The sequence below is a fragment of the Spodoptera frugiperda genome, chromosome 22 (assembly GCF_023101765.2).
Source record: "Spodoptera frugiperda isolate SF20-4 chromosome 22, AGI-APGP_CSIRO_Sfru_2.0, whole genome shotgun sequence".
In the NCBI taxonomy this organism is placed as follows: domain Eukaryota; kingdom Metazoa; phylum Arthropoda; class Insecta; order Lepidoptera; family Noctuidae; genus Spodoptera; species Spodoptera frugiperda.
The window spans coordinates 6,976,705-6,998,657 of NC_064233.1; the positions used below are offsets into that span (position 1 = coordinate 6,976,705).

The 21,953-nt window shown below is 37.7% G+C and overlaps 1 protein-coding gene across 6 annotated transcripts in view; it reads right to left on the reverse strand.

Moving 5' to 3' along the window:
- Positions 1-21,953, reverse strand: part of LOC118279631 (transcription factor CP2) — a 64,638-nt gene that overhangs the window by 21,612 nt on the left and 21,073 nt on the right. For 3 of the 6 annotated variants that reach the window (XM_050702614.1, XM_050702615.1, XM_050702618.1), the window contains 12 exons: positions 16,389-16,503; positions 15,809-15,929; positions 14,805-14,873; positions 12,817-12,913; positions 12,261-12,356; positions 10,649-10,748; positions 9,916-10,060; positions 7,744-7,845; positions 6,881-6,988; positions 4,937-5,071; positions 4,288-4,407; positions 3,667-3,737 (listed from right to left, as the gene is read on the reverse strand). In XM_050702614.1, the coding sequence (XP_050558571.1) occupies positions 3,667-3,737; positions 4,288-4,407; positions 4,937-5,071; positions 6,881-6,988; positions 7,744-7,845; positions 9,916-10,060; positions 10,649-10,748; positions 12,261-12,356; positions 12,817-12,913; positions 14,805-14,873; positions 15,809-15,929; positions 16,389-16,503 (1,279 nt within the window). Of the gene's footprint in view, positions 1-3,666; positions 3,738-4,287; positions 4,408-4,936; positions 5,072-6,880; positions 6,989-7,743; positions 7,846-9,915; positions 10,061-10,648; positions 10,749-12,260; positions 12,357-12,816; positions 12,914-14,804; positions 14,874-15,808; positions 15,948-16,388; positions 16,504-21,953 lie in introns of all 6 variants that reach the window. The other 3 variants (XM_050702613.1, XM_050702617.1, XM_050702616.1) reach the window with 2 other exon arrangements.

Here is a 21,953-nt window from a genome sequence, read left to right on the forward strand (position 1 = left end):
TTTAACCACTCATATGCCGCATATAAGACTACAATAGAAAACACATTGTGTCTCGCGTGGATCCACGTTCCAAACATAAAATTTCCGCGCTAGAAGCAAGTCACAAAATTTCAAGCCTACCTACCAGCCTTTTACAACAACCTCAATTCTTTAGTCTCTTCCGCAGTTTCAGACCCTCATGTCATCATAAGAAAGTCAGTAAGTAAACCATTTATATGTGAAAACCGAAGATACTTCAATAATACTTTGCCTTTATGTCGGAAATACACACCCACATTTTATTTTTTGAGGGTTGAAAATCATCCAATAACTTCTCCCGTCTTGGGCGAGGCGGTAGGGAGTGTCAGACTTTACTGACAAAAAACCACCCCGTTCCTACTCATGCTTTTCGAGCCGGAGGCTCAGTAAACCGGCTAGGTAGTCCGCAGCTCCGGATCAGGATACAGACCCACCTAAATATTATTTTTACAATATGTCCACCCAAAGGTAAGGCCTGGAAGAAATTACTGTCAGTAATAAGACCGCCTTTGAGCCCATATCCTATTAATGTTTCTTTTTAATAATGGTAAACTATATACTATAAAGATTATTCTATCTATCTAACTTGATCTCAGAAATTCCACGACCAATAAACGAAGCAACAAAATTTCAAACGTAAACGAAATATCATTGTCAATTTTCATCGGAAACAAACATCAAATCATTTGTATACAAAAGGAAAATGTGTACAATACCACAACAAGCGGACGAATAAACAGGAGCCGGTTGCAAGTATTGCATTGCATAACACAAACATAATATTATCCAATAAAACAACTTGTAATTGCAACACGCTACGTCAATAAACCTACATGCACGTTGTTTTGAGTAAGTAATTAATAATATTCTTCATCACTATCCTGCTTGTAAGAGTCTACTGCTGGATTATAGACCTCCTCTATAAAAGATAATCTTTACGCTTAACAGGCGGATTGGAGAAAGATGAGACTCAGGGTGCTTTTCCACCAGAGATGTGCTATGTTACGAAGATGTAATAGATAAGCTGTGAAACTATATGACCGTTTCTATTGATACTAAGCTATTTAGCTGTGCGAGAAAGATGGGCAGCTTGAGTATGCAATGTATCGATAGGGAAGCCATCCTTAGCACGCACCTTTTCATTTAAAAAACAGCATAACTGAGTCCGTTTCCACCAGTGCTTAGCTAAGTTAATGAATATGATTAGCAGAAGCCTAACGCATCCACGGCATCGTAGCATAGCATAACCCTGGAAGATAGCACCCTTAACAGGTGGGTTGCAGAAGGATGATTTTTAAGAGAACGCTGCTGCCCGATCTCGGTTATAACGCCAAATTCAATAACCAATCTCAAATCAAAATCAATTCAATGTCGAGTTGTATAGTTCCTGTCTTACGACACCCGCGGAAAGAGTAAAGGTGGTGACACGTGCATCTAACTTTGCCGACACCACACGATAAATTGCAACACGCTACGTTAATAAAACTACACGCACGTTGCTTCGCTTAACTAATTGTTAGTACTAAAACATGTCGTTAAGACGTCAAGGGAACAATTGTCGGATATAACGACACTAATTACACCCAATAGGGCTTAGCATTGAATTAACGTGCAACGAACATGGAATGGAAAGAGTTATTTTTATAACCCTAGAGCTGTAGCGATATCGATAGATTTTTTTTATCGGTTTTTGTTAGTACCGGTTTTTGTTATGTCCCATCACTAAATTAGCGCGCTTTTATAATCTGTGGTTTTGTTTATTTTTTCTGTTTTTACTTTTTATAGCTTTTCGTTTAAATCGGAAATATGTAGTTAGAAATACGTAATATTATGCTATTTGACGCAAAAAAACTTTATGACATCATAAGTCGCGTACGATACTCCTACAAAATTCATAGAAAAGTATCATTCAGAAGTCTATGTATGAATCATTCATAAATTACTTAAAAATCAATTACTTGGTCTGACACGTACGTAACAAGTGTGAATAAGTGTTAAATTGAGACGAAACGTAATTATTTCAATTCTAAGATCATTTATCATCAAGTTCTATGACATTTTATTGTTCGGTGTTGCATTCTAGAAAACTGTAGACTCGTTGAGAATATGGCGGGCTGTTCAGACTGACAAATGTATCTTGTTAGACCCGGGAATGTTACCAAAAACGTTTTACACCCGTATTCACAAAGATTATGAAACTTTATGAATTTTATAAAATTTCGTCAACGCAGCGATGTGAGCAGCACCACTCCGCAGCACACCCGGACCAATTAGAGAGCTTTATTAAACCTGTGCATTTGCTTAGTCAAGGATCGAGAGAGAAATGCCTTACTTTGCATAGCGTTGCTACTTCACTGAGGAAAGTATTGTTTATGAAAGTCAACATCACGCCTTTTATCCCCGAAGAGGCAAGCAGAGGTGCACATTACGGCACGTAATGCCGCTATATAATGTACATACACTTTTCACTAATTGTGTTAAAGTCCCATGTAATAGGGAGTGAATCGAAAATCTGAAAAAAGCCCAGTAATAGTTTGCCTTTTTAATCTCCATATTATATAAAAATAATCTCTATGTATAAAAATCAATCGCTGTTCGTTAGTCTCGCTAAAACTCGAGAACGGCTCGACCGATTTGGCTAATTTTGGTCTTGAATTATTTGTGGAAGTCCAGGGAAGGTTTAAAAGGTGAGAAAAAATGTTTGAGGCGGTACGAAGTTTGCCGGGTCAGCTAGTAGGTAACATATAATTCATATAAATATAGATAATATACATGTAGTAAGTAAGTGTTGCCCGCATCAGGTTAACCAATTCAATTCAATAGTGTTGCCATCAATTGCCTCACATGACATCAATTAATATTTATTGCTCTAAATTCTGTGTGACTGTCATTTAAATTCCACGCTTGTCATACATAACGTCATGCTTCGTCATGTGGGGGTAGAAACCCAGTATTATTACTACCTAAAGATAATTGAAGAGAATTATGTGCCTACTAGTTAGTTTCGGCTAATTACAATGTATTTCTCAGTGGCAAGGTGGCAAAATCACGAAAAGTAATCTTGCTATTTATACCCTTAGTAGTTACGAGTTTGCTTAACGTTGAATAAAAACGGAACGAGAACGCGTTTGGTACTCTGATTGGCCGGCCCAAATGAATCAACCAATAAGAGAGCCAATCCCGCTCTCCTTTCGTTTTTATTCGATGATAAGGTAACTCGTACTATGCCGGTACTGCTTTTACATTTGATGGGTCGATGTTTGGCCGCTATCTCGCCTGATGGTAAGTGATGATGCGGCCTACGATGTAGCACGTCTGCCCTTAAGCAACCTATTCACTCGGGCTTTGAAGACACCCAGGTTATACCCTTCAGGAAACACAGACTCCGGCAAAGAATTCCACTCCCTAGCAGTTCGCACAAGGAACCTTGAAGTCTATCTAGATAAAGATACGTACTTATTGAAAACATCCTTATTACCTAGGAAATCACACACATATTGCTCCGAAAACACGTCTATTTACATAGTATTTGTACCAGGGGCGTAGCTAGCGTTATCCGTCCTCGAACATATGTAAGTTTCCCCCAAATATTTCCAACGTGCTTTTGTATCTATACAAAAGTCCCAATTTTTTATTCACGGTACTTACCACAGCTCTGGGGAATATGGCGGCGATGTGGTGACCAACGATGGCGGCGGCATTAAGGCGTCATTTGACAGCTGTCAACAAAATAACCATTTTAACATACATACATAACCTAACGCCTGTCTCCCATGGGGGGTAGGCAGAGGCGGAACGGAAAGGTACTTTTAATTTGGCCCCCTCTTTAATATATCGCCAATCTTTTCTTTATATGGTCTAGGATGACTTCGTTTCGCCTTGCATATTTCTTTCGTAAAGCTTTTATCCATACTTTCTAAATGTCCAAACCATTGTAACATTACCTTTTCAATCCTTTCCTATATCGTCTTTCAAGCCACACCTTTCTCTAATAACACTATTTCGGTCACTTGATCACTCCTACTCCGACATACTTCAGCAGGGCTCTTATTTCCACAGCATTAATCCTGGTTTCAACTTTTTCTGACACCCATGATTCATTACCATAACAATTTGAAAATTTTCAGAATAATGAGAATAAAGTTTCCTACGCCAATTAAAACTATAGGCAATTAAACATAACTAGGTTTTGAGAAGAGGCCTTTGGTCGGTAGTGGCTAATATAGCTGTTAATGTGATAAGTGAATATAAAATAATATGTTCACGTACCGTAGTAAGCACGGTGGCTTCACAGCCGGGCTGGTACTTCTCCAGGTCGGTGCGCGGTCTGCGCATCACTTTCTCGCGATCCTGTTTGTGTTTCCTGTCCGCTCCCTTTAGTTTGAACACCTAAGGACAAAGTTTCCATGATTATTATCAAAGTCAAAGTCAAAAATATTTATTTTTAAATAAACCGGGATGGCACTTTTGAACGTCAAACAAAACATAAAAAGGGTCTGTGTGTCGTTCAGTCCTCTAGTAAAGCTATTTGCTATGTTCCTCAAGGGTAGATTAGATTCCTAAGGAGAGCAACGAGCTAGAAACTTCATAGGTTACTCTTTTTCAATCAGGGTTACAATACAATTCTTGTTTACATTGCTTTTCTTTGCTTCGATTGCTTAAACTAAGTGAGAACAATATAACGCTAATATTCAGTCAAAGAGATCGAAAAGAGAATAACCTTAAGGGCAACAAAATAATACTCTTACTATTGTACTCAGAGACATTTAATAACTACTTAAACTATTCCTTATATTAGCAACAATTTTGTATCGAAATCAATTGCTAAGGACTGGGTTAAGTAACCATTAAATGACTTTGAGTACGGTGGTTAGTTTTGACAATTAAGTATAACTTTGACTCCTAACTCGACACCCACCTTAATCTGACAAGCGGCGGCATGCAGACGGTTATGTTCATCGCTGGCGAGGTATGTCTCCACCTGTATGCGGAACGGCACGCCCTTCTCGCCGCCATGCTTCTTCGCTGTGAACTCCGTCGAAATGCAGTTCACCTGGATAGGAGGATAAAAAATATATATAAATGTAGAAAGAACTTAGGTCTTTGGGGGTAGCTAGAACAACTCTATGTAAGGTGTTTTCCAACTGAAAATTCTAAATCTATTAAAATTATTAACAATGATCATCAAGGTGTTAAACAGGAACGTATTCTATAAGAAGTTTTAAAAGAATCTGCCACGGATTTAATGGGAGGTAGTTTTGTGTTTAAAGATTATCAATTATAAGTTTTTTTCATACATTACCTCTCATTAAAGCTGTGGCAGATACTTTTAGAAAACCTTATATATTAAATGTTAATGAGATACATAGTATAAAACATGTCCCTTTGTATGCTTAAATCTTTAAAACTACGCAACGGATTTTGATGCGGTTTTTTTAATAGTGATTCAAGAGGAAGGTTTATATGTATAATACATGCATAATATATCACCATTGCACCCATGCAAAGCTAGGGCGGGTCGCTAGTAATGTATAATGTGTACTGACCTTGATGTAGACGCCGACGTCCTTGGTGGGGTCCCAGTAGACGTGCAGCGCGTTGAGGCAGGCGGGCTGCTAGTAATGTATAATGTGTACTGACCTTGATGTAGACGCCGACGTCCTTGGTGGGGTCCCAGTAGACGTGCAGCGCGTTGAGGCAGGCGGGCTGCTAGTAATGTATAATGTGTACTGACCTTGATGTAGACGCCGACGTCCTTGGTGGGGTCCCAGTAGACGTGCAGCGCGTTGAGGCAGGCGGGCTGCTAGTAATGTATAATGTGTACTGACCTTGATGTAGACGCCGACGTCCTTGGTGGGGTCCCAGTAGACGTGCAGCGCGTTGAGGCAGGCGGGCTGCTAGTAATGTATAATGTGTACTGACCTTGATGTAGACGCCGACGTCCTTGGTGGGGTCCCAGTAGACGTGCAGCGCGTTGAGGCAGGCGGGCTGCTAGTAATGTATAATGTGTACTGACCTTGATGTAGACGCCGACGTCCTTGGTGGGGTCCCAGTAGACGTGCAGCGCGTTGAGGCAGGCGGGCTGCTAGTAATGTATAATGTGTACTGACCTTGATGTAGACGCCGACGTCCTTGGTGGGGTCCCAGTAGACGTGCAGCGCGTTGAGGCAGGCGGGCTGCTAGTAATGTATAATGTGTACTGACCTTGATGTAGACGCCGACGTCCTTGGTGGGGTCCCAGTAGACGTGCAGCGCGTTGAGGCAGGCGGGCTGCTAGTAATGTATAATGTGTACTGACCTTGATGTAGACGCCGACGTCCTTGGTGGGGTCCCAGTAGACGTGCAGCGCGTTGAGGCAGGCGGGCTGCTAGTAATGTATAATGTGTACTGACCTTGATGTAGACGCCGACGTCCTTGGTGGGGTCCCAGTAGACGTGCAGCGCGTTGAGGCAGGCGGGCTGCTAGTAATGTATAATGTGTACTGACCTTGATGTAGACGCCGACGTCCTTGGTGGGGTCCCAGTAGACGTGCAGCGCGTTGAGGCAGGCGGGCTGCTAGTAATGTATAATGTGTACTGACCTTGATGTAGACGCCGACGTCCTTGGTGGGGTCCCAGTAGACGTGCAGCGCGTTGAGGCAGGCGGGCTGCTAGTAATGTATAATGTGTACTGACCTTGATGTAGACGCCGACGTCCTTGGTGGGGTCCCAGTAGACGTGCAGCGCGTTGAGGCAGGCGGGCTGCTAGTAATGTATAATGTGTACTGACCTTGATGTAGACGCCGACGTCCTTGGTGGGGTCCCAGTAGACGTGCAGCGCGTTGAGGCAGGCGGGCTGCTAGTAATGTATAATGTGTACTGACCTTGATGTAGACGCCGACGTCCTTGGTGGGGTCCCAGTAGACGTGCAGCGCGTTGAGGCAGGCGGGCTGTTCCACGCGGATCACGCCGTACGACAGGGGCACGTCCACCTGCCGGAGAACATACTATGTTAGCTAATATTTCATGGGGATGGTTTCATAAACAGGACTCGAATCCGTGGTCAATAATTTTGAAGCTTGGATTAGGGCGCTTTTTAACAAGAGATGTGCTGTGTTAGGTTGCTTGGATAAGGGGGAAAATATTCAATGTACACATAGCTTAGCACTTGGAAACGGACTCAGGCTACACTGTTTTTATATGGAAAATGCGTGCTATTATGGCTTCCCTACTGTCATACATCGTATACTCGAGCTGCGGTGTCTTCCTAGCACGTACATAGCTTACCGCAGTGGCGGTCACATAGTTTCACGCTTAGCTATTACATTTCCTTACATAGCTACACCGTAGCATATCCTGGTGGAAAATCATCCTTTACACTTTCATGGACGTCTTACGTGAGCGGTCTATTAAGCAGGACCGAAGCGGTGCGGTGATACACGAATTCAAGCGATGCTTAGTGACGGCGGTTATGTCCACGTCCATGGAATCGTTTCGTTTTATTTCTGTTTCCGACATTAAAAACATCCGACATCGCGTCTAGTTCCCGACAATAGGCTAAGTCAATTGATTGCCTCTTGCACTCCACGTGGTTTTTCGGCCCATACACAAATTACCAGTGTGCCGTATTCCCGTCGCGTCGCACCGCATTGCCACGCGTCTACATTGCTTACGTAGGACGTTGCATTAAACCGTGACGTAAATGAAAAAAGTATTTTTACAAATGTATGACACCCAAGTATCGTACCTCGACGATCCTCTCTCCGGGCCTCTCGTTGTGCCACTGCGCTATCTGCTCGCGCTCCATGTACTGCAGGCGGCGCTCGTGGAAGCAGATCTTGATCACGCTCTGTAATACCACATTTTAATATACAATCATTGAATTAAATATTATTTTAAAAAAACTTTGAACCACACTAGGATTTTCTCCTGTGTCGTGGGTGCGTTTACAAACATACAAGTTCATATACTCATGACACCCAGACCCGGAATAACGATTTGTGGATACGACAAAGAGTTGCTTCGTGCGGGAATCGAACCTGCTACAAGTTAAGTGGCAGCCGGTTGCCTGGCCTCTGCATCAATAGAATATACTAGGAAAAATCTTTCGTTGTGTAAGTGAGGTTACCGGAGGCCCAATAATCGCCCTTCCCAATCTCCCCAATCCCCGATTCTCCAACAACCCTTAAATCCCTAACCCCCAAAAGGCCGGCAACGCACTTGTAACGCCTCTGGTGTTTCAAGTGTCCATAGGCGGTGGCGATTGCTTACCATCAGGTGATCCGTCTGCTCGTTTACCGGCTTATACAATAATAGAAGTTTTTAAACTGACATGGTCACTAACACTAAAATGGAACTTTTAACGGGATATTTACCATGTTTTTCAATTTCTATAAGTTTCCGCAATTTGCTCCCGTAAATATCCCGTTTCAAGTTCCAATAGGCTAGTTTTCTACTAGTCAAATTCAATATTTTTTCGAAACGTCAAAAACGATATTTTCTATGAACTTTGTATGAAATAGTGCGTTATGACGTCATAAGTTTTTAACGTCAAATAGCAGACTTATTTCTAGAAATTTAGCTAGAAAAAATCGAAAATTAAATAGTTCATCAAATTTATGAATGAGAGTGTGATTATTTTTTAATATTTTATTGTATTGAAAAGTTGTAATAATTTATTTTTGACCGAGGATACTACCCAATTGGAACTTGAAACGGGATATTTACCATGTCTTTCAATTCCTATGAGTTTTCGATATTTCGGCACTGTTGCTCCCGTAAATATCCCGTTTCAAGTTCCAATAGAGTATTATCCTACTAGTCAAATTCAATACTTTTTTCGAAACGTCAAAAACGACGAAAAACTTATGACGTCATAAGTTTTTGACGTCAAATAGCAGACTTATTTCTAGAAATTTTGCTAGAAAAATTCGAAAATTAAGTAGTTCATCAAAGGGGATTGACCATCTTGTATGGGACTTTGGCTATTTTTGAACAAGCACTTCAGCTAATAATATATGTTTGATTTATTAGTTCATATCAGTAAGAATGAAGATACAAACTTAGTTTTGTATCAAGATTTATATTTAGATATTTTTTTACATTTTATTGAAACTGATTATGCATGAAATAAAACATTTTCTTTCTATTAAATTGCATTATTAATCCGATTCATATGTAATTAAAATATGGTCAAGGAACTCGGCAGGTGGATTAATAATTTTCTGGTAACCTTGCCCAGCTTAAAAACCAAATAATAGTTATTATATGTGCACATCAACCTACTGTTCTATGACCCACCATGCAGTTGCAGCAATAATGTTTTATGGCTGTCCTGCCTTTAGTGTTATTTTCATATAATATATATACAAAATATGTTTTCCTACTAATGTGTCTACTTTGTATTTTCCCACGCAATAAATTGGAGTTTCAACACTCACAATGCAAAAGAACAAAGCGAATAATATCTGTCATTTTGACGAAAAACACAACAGATTGACAACAGATTGGCAGCACTAAAGTCAAATTCAAAGCAAACTACTACAAATACTTGGTCTTATCATAACAAATACCAATAAAAATCGATTTTTTTAAAGTACAAATTGATACAAAGTTATTAGCGTCAGACATTTACTAAAATATAAATAAAATTATTGGTAAATTACATTTTTGTTGAGCAGCCTGTTCAAAAATAGCCAGATTTGGACAATCTCCTTTATGAACTAGAGTGTGATTATTTTTCAGTATTTTATTGTATTGAAAAGTTGTAATAATTTATTTTTGACCGAGGATACTACCCAATTGGAACTTGAAACGGAATATTTACCATGTTTTTCAATTCCTATGAGTTTCCGATATTTCGCCACTGTTGCTCCCGTAAATATCCCTTATCGAGTTCCAATTATACAATAATGTGTACCTTGAGTATCTTCCCCTTGTAATGCGAGAGATCGCCGAGTTTCTTCAGCTTGATCTCGTACGGCTGGCCCTGGTTGAGGTACGTGAGCGTCTCTTCGTTCTGCTTAGTGGCGATAGATGTCGCTGCTGCTAGCACGTACTGGAACCTGCGGGGAGAATGTGTTTTTAGTTGAAAGGAAATTTATTACGCTTGAGTAATTTCAAACAAATAATCAACAGTAGGAATGGGTAGTGCTTATTAGCCTAAACTTTGAACAGAGAACAGAGAAAAGAATCGACTGTATTTTATCCCGTACATCTGCTTAAATCATGTTTAGAAATACTAATAATGTACCCATATTTGTTACAACAATATTCAATGCGTTTTATTTTTATTTTGCCTTTTTAGTTTTTTATATAAACTACTTAGTTCAGAAAAGTTGATAGTTGTGGTAGTTGTGTTGTCTATTCGCAAACTTTAGGTAAACAACACGAACTTATTCCAAATAACAAATAACATTATATTTTAATGTATTTATGTATTGTCCGGGAACAATACAATACTAAGGAAGTCTCCGTTTCTATTCTCTGTTCTCTGTTCAAAGTTTAGGCTAATAAGTACTACTTATTCCTACCACTGGTAATCAATTTCACACCCAAGTCTGTTTCACTTTGTCTGAGTAATCTAAAAGATGTGTCAGTCAAGATAGTGGTAACTTAACTGTCCATTGTAAAACAAAATATAATTAATTTACCTGGTGTCATCTTTGAAGCTGGGTTCGGAGCGCGTCTGTATGGGGGAGTGCAGGAACCCGTCCAGGGAGCCCACGGGCGAGCACATCAACAGCCCAGCATCTGTTACCAATACATACATACATCATACATATATTCATAACCTCAAGCCTGTCTCCCATGGGGCAGAGACAATGGAACGCTAACGGGCTGTCCACAATATAGTTTGTTAATTATGTTTCAACGGCTTTTTAACGAGGTAACTCGATTAGTTTCAAGGCAATATAGGGGCTCATAGTCAAAGAGCACCAGAGCGAGTAGTCTAACTGGGGTATTAGTACGAATTTATTTTTACGATTTAACGAGAGCGCGCACGGCGCTCTTATTGGTTTACTCTTTCACACCAGCGAATCAGAGCACCAAACACGCTCTCGTTTCGTTTTCGTTCAACTTAAAGCAAACTTACTAAACGTACTGAGCATCGGACGGGCTCTCGTTTCAATTACTTTATACGTAAACTAGCTGACCCGCGCAACTTCGTTTGCACGTGTATCCCGTTTACTTCGACAAATACAGTCAACGCACCAACACATATTGGATACTAATTTTCAATTCACAATAACTTCTTTCCCTTAACCGCGTTTAAAATATTAAAATGTTTTTTGGTTTCTGTGACTCATCTTTGCAGCAGCGCCCCCTATCAGTTTTTGGAAAAAATATTTAAGTAATGTACAGATTTTTTTTGTCTTATATGTATAGATCAAAGTCGTAGTACCTACTTTTTAATATTATTTATAGGGACGCTGCCCCCGCCGCCGCGGCCGGCCCGTACCGTGCCGCAATACTAATATCGTGATATCTCCTAAACTATATGTCTAAATAACACACTGTAAACTGCAAAAATAATCTAAATTAAATGCTCGTGATGATGAACTTACTTATTATGATAAGGATATATGTATTATTGGTTATATCACCAGTTAAACATCACCCAACGAATTAAATGTTTTTTTAATACAGAAAAGTAGTTTTTGTGACTTAAATAAAAAAGCTGGATATATGTCATCGCGGACTTTTTTGTAGAACTAATAAAGACCAATGTTTTTGCTATACATTGTTCTTACTTGTATCCAACGGTATAAGCGGCGCACGCACAAATGCAATCTTCAATTAGATTTTTTTCTGACTTCTTGGACATAAATCGCTATAACTCAGCTAATATAGTTTCAATGTATTTCAATTATATATAAAAACCTGTCGGAGAAAATACTCTTTCTATTAGTGAAAACCGCATCAAAATCCGTTGCGTAGTTTTAAAGTTTTATGCATACGAAGGGACTACAGACAAAATGGGCGACTTTGTTTTATACTATGTATAGATCAATGTCGTACTAATATAATAATATAATAAATCTTTATTCGCCGAAATATGGTACAACAAAGGCAGTAACAGTAATTATGTAACTAAGCACATTTCGCCTTCAGCAGGCATGCGAAAACTTTAAGTATAGGGTTACTAAGCATAAAATTATATTCTATACTTAAAAAAATCTTCTAGGGTATAGGTGTCTACTAATGGTACATGTAATCGTCTATATCATAAAGAAATCCCAAAAGCCCTACAAAACCACTTACTTTTATTCTCCTGTGCGTTTGGTGAGTGGTATCCGTTCATAGGCAACAGCGCGCCGGCTGCTATGGTAGGCTGGCACTGCATGCTTTCTGGACTGCCTGTGGTGGGAGAAAGGTAATAAATTAGTTCAGACACTATAAATTCGTAACCTACAAAAGGCCGGCACTGCACTTGTCTGGTGTTTCGGGTGTCCATGGGCGGCCGTGATTGCTTACCGTCAGGTGATCCGTCTGCTTGTTTACCATAAAAAGACACCATTATTGTTTGATGAATATCTTATATAGTCAGCCAGATAGAATATTTATTCTAATAAACCTGTATCTAAACAAAATCTAATAAAAAGTTATTTCATCTTTATATTTCTTACCAAAATGCGATAACTATTAAAGAATCATTAATTTTGTTACCTGTAACACACCATGTTTATTATTATTTATTATCAAATCTCACTTCTAACCTAACCAAACTTTAAACACTACCAACTCCATCTACCGGCAGCTTCCCGAACTACTTACTAACAAAAGTTTCGGGTGAACAATAAGAGATGTCGCCACTTACCATGCTGCACCATCATGTTCCCGTTATGTGTGGGCGACTGTTGACAGCTACCCTCCTCCATGGCATCGCGGTTGTTGTCCACAACCATGCTTGTGATCTGCAGGAGAGAAGTAATTAATTATGGCTTCTATAGAATTAAGAAGAAAAAAGATAAAAACTAAAACCACAATTAAACTGAATGGTGACTATCTTATATCACGCTAGGACATTTAGGAGTGGAAAACGAATTCAGCTAATTGATTAAACTTATTACTTTGTTTCATCCGAAATAAAATCTAACTAATTTTATACATTCGAATATTTGTGAGTATGTACGTTGGTATGTATGCTGAACGGATCGGGGAGTTATAAAATACGATTAATTCTTTAGAAATTAAATAGTAAAGTGTGTTTCTTTGTCTTTCGCGTCGCAATTGTGTATCTGCAGATATTATATGATTTTTTTAATGGGGTATAATCATCCTAGGTCTTCTCCTGCCTAGCTAGAAACTACCCCGTTCTTTCTCCTGCTTTGAACCGGAGCCTCGGTAACCTATTACGTTGTCCGTAGCTCCGGAGATAGTTAAGAGACCGGAGAGGGAAATAGACTACTTATTTTCCTCCGAACCATTGGTCAAACCCGCGAACGCGAAAGGTAGTTAGCAATAAGTTTAATAGTTAACTAGTAATCTTGAATTTACCTAGTACCCAACCGAGACACCGTTATCACCTTGTAATTCAATATATTTCAAAAACAATAACTGACCTTTCACCAAAGAAATAATATTATGCATTTCGTGCAATACTTTCATGCACTGTACAAAAACAACCAATTAAGGAGTTTTGACTTTGATCCAAAATATTTATATTTTAAAAGTATAATATTAATCATTTAACAAAAAAGGCTTTGAATGAGACACCGATATGTATTGAATTCTAGAAATAGAAATCTATAGGTACTTACTAACCCAGAATTTTCGTATTGCCTTCAATATTTTTGACTTCCACAAATAATGCAAGATCAAAATTTGCCAAATTGGTTCAATCGTTCTTGAGTTTTGGCAAGACTAATGAACTGCAATTGATTTTTATATGTAGAGATATTTTGGTTGTTTGAACGCGCTAACCTCTGGAACTATTGGTCTTTGAATGAAAATGATATGTTGTATGTCTAGAAACAGAAATGTGTTGTATAGTCCATTTATCGAAGAAGGTTATAGACTATACAACGCTACTATCAAAAAGAGTGGAACAGAAAATTAAGAATTAAGGCAACAGAGAATTTGATTTAAGATACCGTAAGACTGAGATGGTGGCAACATACCTAGATATTTTTGAAATATGTATTGTGAGCAGTGAGATATAATACAGCTTATTATTGTACACTCCAGTGTGCCTCGAAATTGCTCGAAGTGCCTCGAAAACAATTTCTTATTTGAAAATAGAACTAGATACTTTATAAACCTACACCACTAAAAAAGTAATGTAAAAGATTTTTCAGATTTTGTTTTTATTTTAATCTATTCTAATGATAGGCCACCATGACACTATCATTCATCAAACCAACGGTAAAGAAATAAATGTGACATTTTCCGAGCTTCATGTACTTTCTAAGATTATATCACTGCCAAAAAGTGAAGGAAAATATCGTGAGAAAATCTGGGTTTATAATTTCTAATTATGTATAACTTTGAAATAGCCAACCCGCATTGAGCTATCACAACATATAATGGTCAAAACCTTCTCTGTGTGAGAAGAGGCCTTTGCTCAGCAGTAGCCACTTATAGGCTGTTGATGAAGATGTGTATCATTACATCATTATTTTCTCTATGAAAAGAGTAAACACGACTACACTCTTACAAACTTCAACAACCACATAATAAAACGAATGAAAGAGACAACACGACATTAAGCTTTCTATCTCCCTCACACATATAACTTGCCACCATCTTGAAGACAAAGAGAAAGAATTAAAGGAAAATGAACATTAAGACGTTCGTAATAAGCACCTCCCACATATTCTTCATTTCCCTGTCAGCCACTCGGCCCTGTTGTAAGTCTGTATATTCCGCATTGATCTGAGAATTAAAAAAGAAACCATGGTATATCAGGTTTATGGAACACACTATATGTGTATGAAATGTTGGTTTTTCTATGAGACATTTATTGTATGAACGAAATGTCTTTGACATTTTAAACATCATGGAGTAGATGGTTGATGAAAGAAGACTCAATATAAGCCATGCCTTTAGAAACGTGCTTACAGACAGACAGACAGACAGACATACATTTCAATCTACAGTATAAACATTTTAATTATAAGATACTGACTAATAAAATACGAGCATTGAGAAAATATCGATTTAGTAACGTGAGTGAGATAACTTCGTGCAAATTACAATTTAAATATTTGCTATCAACGCCATCTTCATTTTGGAACTTAAACTAAAATGATAGGATAGTAAACGGAGCGTAATTTGAAGTTTGTAAAAAGGAAAGTAGTAGTAGTTTAGTTAAGATTAGAAGTTAACTTGCAATTTGCCTATTCGCATTCCTAGAGGTCGCAGCGTGATTTAAGATAAGCCTATTTATTTCGATGCATTTTGACAGGTATAGTTGAAATAGAAAATCATATGAAACTGATTGACAGTAAATGCAGCGAAGATGTTATTGGTAGAAGAAATACAAAATAAAGCGCGATTACATTAATTTTCCAACACTACTTTTAACATTTGCAACGTTAAGCCTTTTATCCCTGAAGGGGTAGGTAGACGTGCACATTACGGAACATATTAATAATATAGAAATTGTCTCCCTAAAATTTAGTATCAAAGACATTTAATGATTACTACTAGTCATGATTTTATTCCGAAAACGATTGCTGAGAACTGGATTAAGTAATAAAATGACTCTAAGTGCGGCAGTTAGTGTTGGAAAAATACAAATGTTTATAAAAGTTCAAATTTCTTTTTACCCGAGTATAAGACGGGGATTGTTCTTATTACTACTGTACCTGTCTCTCATCAGGTCTTCGAGGCGGCCAGGCACGACGTGGTGGGGATAACACGTTGCCAGTCGGAGACGGCGCCTCTTGTTTGAACACAGCCAATGATGGCAGCGACAGCAGCGCCTCGCTACGGTGAGGAAAGTTACTAATTGGTGAATGTTTGAGGGAATTGATAAGAGATGGCGCTGTTCTATAAACTTACAGTGATAGTACCTTTGTGTTCATTCCTTTTAAACGTGTTTGATGTAGATGATTGTCTATGACCTTTGGTGCTACGCAACGTCACGCCTTTTATCCCCGATGGGGTAGGCAGAGGTGCACATTACGGCACGTAATGCCGCTATACAATGTACACCCACTTTTCATCATTTGTGTTATAAGTTCCATGTAATAGGGGGTGAGCCTATTGCCATATACTGGTATATGAGCTTTGATATGATTTAAAACATAATAGTGTACTATAAAGTACATTTAATGTTTTGTCATTTATTGCTTTACGAGAATTCATTTGCGGTTCAAGCTTAATATATTAAAGAAACGTCTGAACAAGTAATGATTAGTGTTATTAAATACAAATTTTACTCACTTCATAGACAGTTCACCGGGCAAATCAAGATCGAGGTCGTTGACCTGCCAACCGGGTGACATGTGTGATGACGAGGAGCTGGTGCCGCTGCCACCCATATCGCTCAAGGCTGATGCTGGAAGAGATAAATAATTATATGACTTATTGTGAAAGAAATAGAATTTGAATTTGTACACACGATACGTAGCACTTGGATGAAGCAAATAAAAATAAAGAAAATCTATTACAAGGGTTTTTTAAGCAACTTTACATTCACTATTTTTAATTTCAGGCCCTAGATAAGAGATGGAGCTACTTGTACTTAAAAATGTATTCGACTTGGATAAAGCAAATAAAAGTAAAGACAATTTATTACAAGGGATTTTTTAGCAACTACACATTGACATTTTTTTAATTTCAGACCCTAGATAAGAGATGGAGCCACTTGTACTTAAAAATGTATTCGACTTGGATATAACAAATAAAAGTAAAGACAATTTATTACAAAGGTTTCCTTAGCAACTTTACATTCACTATTTTTAATTTCAGACCCTAGATAAGAGATGGAGCCACTTGTACATACCATCTTTTGGTTATTTATCGTGTATCTTTAAATGAATAGCAAGTTATATATTTACTTCTATAAATATATTAGGCCAGTGCAGATAGGTTTTGAAACAAAAGAAAATTATAGTAGAATAAAACCTATTGGAATTGGAAGAGAACATGCTAAAAATGAAAAAAAATAAAAATTCCACTCCATCCGAGTTCGGGAAGTGGGGGGAGGGAGGTTTTAAGAGTAAAATTCGGTTTATCGCAATTTTTGGCGAAACTACAAGTCGTATGAAAAAAAGTTAAATGGCAAAGTTGTAGGTAATAAAAAGATCTACAACTTTTGTATTTACACTTTTTTTATATTACCTCAAAATTTTGTGGAAAATTCAAAAACCTACGATTTCGGTTTTTTATTCTTATCTATGTCAAAAATAATTTCTTTTTTACGAAATTTTGTGAAAACGTGCCTTTATATGTACCAAATACACTGTAATTTTTTGGAATTGAAAAAAATATTTTATTACCAGATATTGATTAAATACCGAAAAATTATCCTAATTTTCAATCGAAAATTCACGCGTCAAAATATTAGTTTTTTTATAAAATTTGGTGGGCTGTTTGTTCACTGAAATCTCTAGTTTTTGATAGTGTAAAAAAAAATAAACGTTACTATGGAAAATGTTCTCAAAAAACGCAATAAACTAAAAAAACTCGAATCGAAAAATTCGTTTTTCATCATTATGCACAATTTTGAGCTAATTATTACAATTAACTCATGTAGCGTAAGATTTAAAGGTTCATTGGCAAATAAAAAATAAATAAAAATTAAAACATTCTACTATGATTAACAATCAAATAAGATAATAATGTTTATATTTGATAAGACAACTACAATGTTATAAGAAAATTGTAGAATTTTCTTTAAATTATATATTCTATAATTCTATAGATAAATACTTCTAAATTAAACGGTCACGTTTGCTTTTCTTGAAACGTGTATCTACTTAGTGTTAATAAAACTTTAATTGTGATTATAATAATATTAATTAGAACAAGACGATTAATCTTAATCAGCAAATTAGGTCGTGGTAAACAGACGTTACTTATTATTTAGTGTCTCGACTCTTTTATGCTGTAGGAAGACATTGGTATAAGAGACTTTTATAAACTTCTTTTTTCTTGAATATTTCCTTCCTTGAAATTTTATAGAAAAGGTTTTCGGATTTTACATAGAAGATTCGGTAAAAAACCCACCAAATTTTATAAAAAAACTGATATATTCATGGTAAATCTTTTTAAAATTATTATTTAAAACGTTGCCCCACACTAGGCCTTTCTCCAAAAAATTACAGTGTGTTTGGTACATATAAAGTGCACGTTTTCACAAAATTTCGTAAAAAAGAAATTATTTTTTAGATAAGAATAAAAAACCGAAATCGTATGAATTTTCCACAAAATTTTGTAATATAAAAAAAGTGTAAATACAAAAGTTGTAGACTTTGCCATTTAACAACGACAGTTTCGCCAACAATTGCGATAAACGAATTTTACTCACATCCCCCCACTTCCCGACTCGGATGGAAAATTTTTTTTCAATTTTTGGCATGTTCTCTTCCACTAAAGGTTTTATTCTACTATAATTTTCGTGTTTACCTTTATAAGAGGTATCGCACTGGCCTATATATTCTATAATTCTATAGATAAATACTTCTAAATTAAATGGTCACGTTTGCTTTTCTTGAAACGTGTATCTACTTAGTGAATAAAACTTTAATTGTGTTTCCTGACAAGGTACAACCTGGGTGTCTTCAAGGCCCGAGTGAATAGGATTGCCTCATGGCCCTTCGTAGGCCGTTTTCTTGAATCATTTCACTTATTTCAGGCTAAATGGCGGATTTTACATAGCGTCGACCCATCAAATATAAAATTTGTGTTGTCACACAAAGAGTTGCTCCGTGTGTGGATCGTACCCGCTACTCGTCGCACAGCAGCTGGTTGCCCAGCTGACCGCGTCAAGTGTATCAGTTCTATCAATAAATGGTCACAAAATCTAATATACTTCGGCCACAGAAATAAAAACAATGGAACGTGCAAGATGTGTCGTACCTGAATAAATTGGTTTGTTGGTTACTTCCTGACCTTAGTTAGATAAGATGGCGAAACAACAATTTGTGGGTTACACAAAGAGTTCTTCATAGTTTCAATCTGTTATCCCTACTGTAAGGAATTTATTTTTCGGAGTCTGTGTTTCCTGAATAGGTACAACCTGGGTGTCTTCAAGGCCCGAATCGATTGCTCATGGCCCATCGTAGGCCGCATCATCACTTTCATCAGGCGAGATGGCGGCCAAGCTTTGACCCATCAAATATACAATTTGTGGGTCACACAAAGAGTTGCTCCGTGTTTGAATCGTACCCGTTACTCGTCGCACAGCAGCTGGTTACCCAGCCACCGCGTCAAGTGTAGTCAGGTCTATCAATAAATAGGTAAAATCTAATATACTATCGGCCACAGAAATAAAAACAATGGAACGTGCAAGATGTGTCGTACCAGAATAAATTGGTTTGTTGGTTGACTTCCCGACCTTAGTTAGATAAGATGGCGGGCTTGTTTACTCAATCGTTCATAGATATCTGTTATCCGGCTTGTGGCAATTTATTTTTGGGGTGAAATAGTAAATATTGCGAATGAGATGGAGAAAGAGAAAGAGACAATGTCAATAGAGACTAAAACTTATCTGTCTACTCCTAAAATAGTGGTGGTTAGGCAACTGGATGCCGTGCTATGTGTAGCGTTTTCAATTCCCGCACGTAGCAACTATTTGTGTGATCGACAAATTCTGGTTTTGGGTCTGAGTGTCATGTGCATGTGAACTTGTATGTTTGTAAACGCACCCACGACTCAGGAGAAAATCCTAGTGTGGGGCAACGTAAATAAAAAAATAGAGACAGACAAACATCAGCTCATTACAAACACTAGACACAAACTCCCCCTAAAACGACACTAGCGCCACTATCAATAAAACTATTGGAACAAACGTAAAACAATTCAGTACTCTTGTCATGTTATCAGTTAAACTTTGACCGGGCCGAGTAAATAACTAGTTATAACTACTCCTTGTATCTGTTTTAGTCTGCATAGAATTAATGTCTGCATCCAACTGTTTATTATGGAAACTGGTATTAAAATAACTGTTTTATAGACATAGTTGCAAGGCCTAGAAATCTGTTGCTATACTAGTCAACATGTAGAACATTTGTTACTGATTGTTTTGATATGTGAATGGCTTCAAGGAGATAACTCTCTTTAATGCTTGCCTTGGTGCATATTATACTGTAACTTCCACTTTTTACCTTATGTTATGAGCCCCATATAATAGGAGGGTGGTTCTGGGGGTTCCTGAGCAGGTCTACAAAGAGGACTCTGTGCACCTTACAGGTGTAGAGGGTGGCCACCAGGGTGGTCTTAGTGAGTTAAAAATCTCACACTCCCTAGTCTTTTATCCCCAAAAAGCTTGGCGCTTTTATGAATACTTTTGAAGGTTTCGGTTCCTTTAAAACCTGGATTCTCATGTGCTGTAAACTAACGAGATAGTCTAAGTCTACTAGAGCATGTAGTATTAAAAAAAAAGATCTAGTTTCTAATCATCAAATAAATCTCCATTCGTTTCCAATTGCCCAAATCATGGAGCATTGAAAACCACTTCTGTAATTAGACCACAAATAAAGACAAATGGACAAACTGTCTTACTCAGAGACATTTAATGATTACTTAAAGTATTCCTTAGTAAAGGTTTTGTCCAGAAAACATTTGCTAAGGACTGGGTTTGAGTAACCATTAAATGACTTCGAGTGCGGCGGAAAGTGTCCTTAATATCAATATATCAATATAGAATATACAGTAAATCAATTGTCTTGATATAGTCTCTTTAGCCTTGATAGGAAAAGAAAGCCACGAGGCACTAACTACGCCTTACTTTAAGTATAAAGTATAAATAAATAAATAAACTACGCCGAAATTAATTCAAAGCAGAATTGCAACAGAATTAGCAATGTTATGACTATCAATAACAGACATAAAATTTATCGCATTGGCAGTTTTAAGTTGAACACGCAAGAAATCAGCCTTGTTTGTCATCTCATAACATTTTATATCTCATTTGGTACTTTATTAATGGAATATTCCATCTGGCACTATCTCTGTAGGCACTGGTACCGAGAGACGATTACGTAAGCTAGAGATAAGTACCATTCTGCCACTAAAAGTGCCAGAAGACATAATCAGACTTGTTACTACCTAATTTGTTTGTTAAAATACATTGAAATCGTTTAAAATTTAGGTTAATTGCTAGCAATTAAGAGATTTTTGTGTGTGTATCATACAGACAAAAGTTATGTAGTTAGGTCTTTTGAATGTACATGTTTAAGGAGTATTTTTAATTAACCTTTGGTGAATTTATCTAGAAGACATGCTTATTTGACGTGATCAACATTTTTAGTTTTCTTTTCGACAGCTATTCTATAATGCTAATTATAATAGCAAGTACATTGCGATACACTGTCTTAAATACTACTATTAAACATTTTGTAACGTTAAATTTATTCACATCAACCGCCTATAAGTGGCCGCTGCTGACCAAATCCATTTCTTGCATGAGAAGGTTTGAGCATAATTTGCTGATTCTCAAGAACTATTTACTCCCTTTTTTAAGCATCCCATATTGTAGCCTACAGGGAAAACCTTAAGGGTCCGTTCACACAGACCGGCTCGGAGAGCATCGGCGCGCATTTTTCTTTTCACACAGACCGGATGGTATACGCTTGCAGTCGGTCGCTTCGAGTCGCCAACTATGTCACATAAACCGGCTGGAAGCAGATGCGCTCGGAGCCGATCGGCTGCGCGAGCAACAAACAGCACACCATCGGAGCCGATCGGCTGCTCGAACGCACAAATTGGATCGTATACGCTTGGAGTCGGAGTCGCCAACTATTTCACATGCACCGGCTGGACACGGATGCGCTCGGAGCCGAT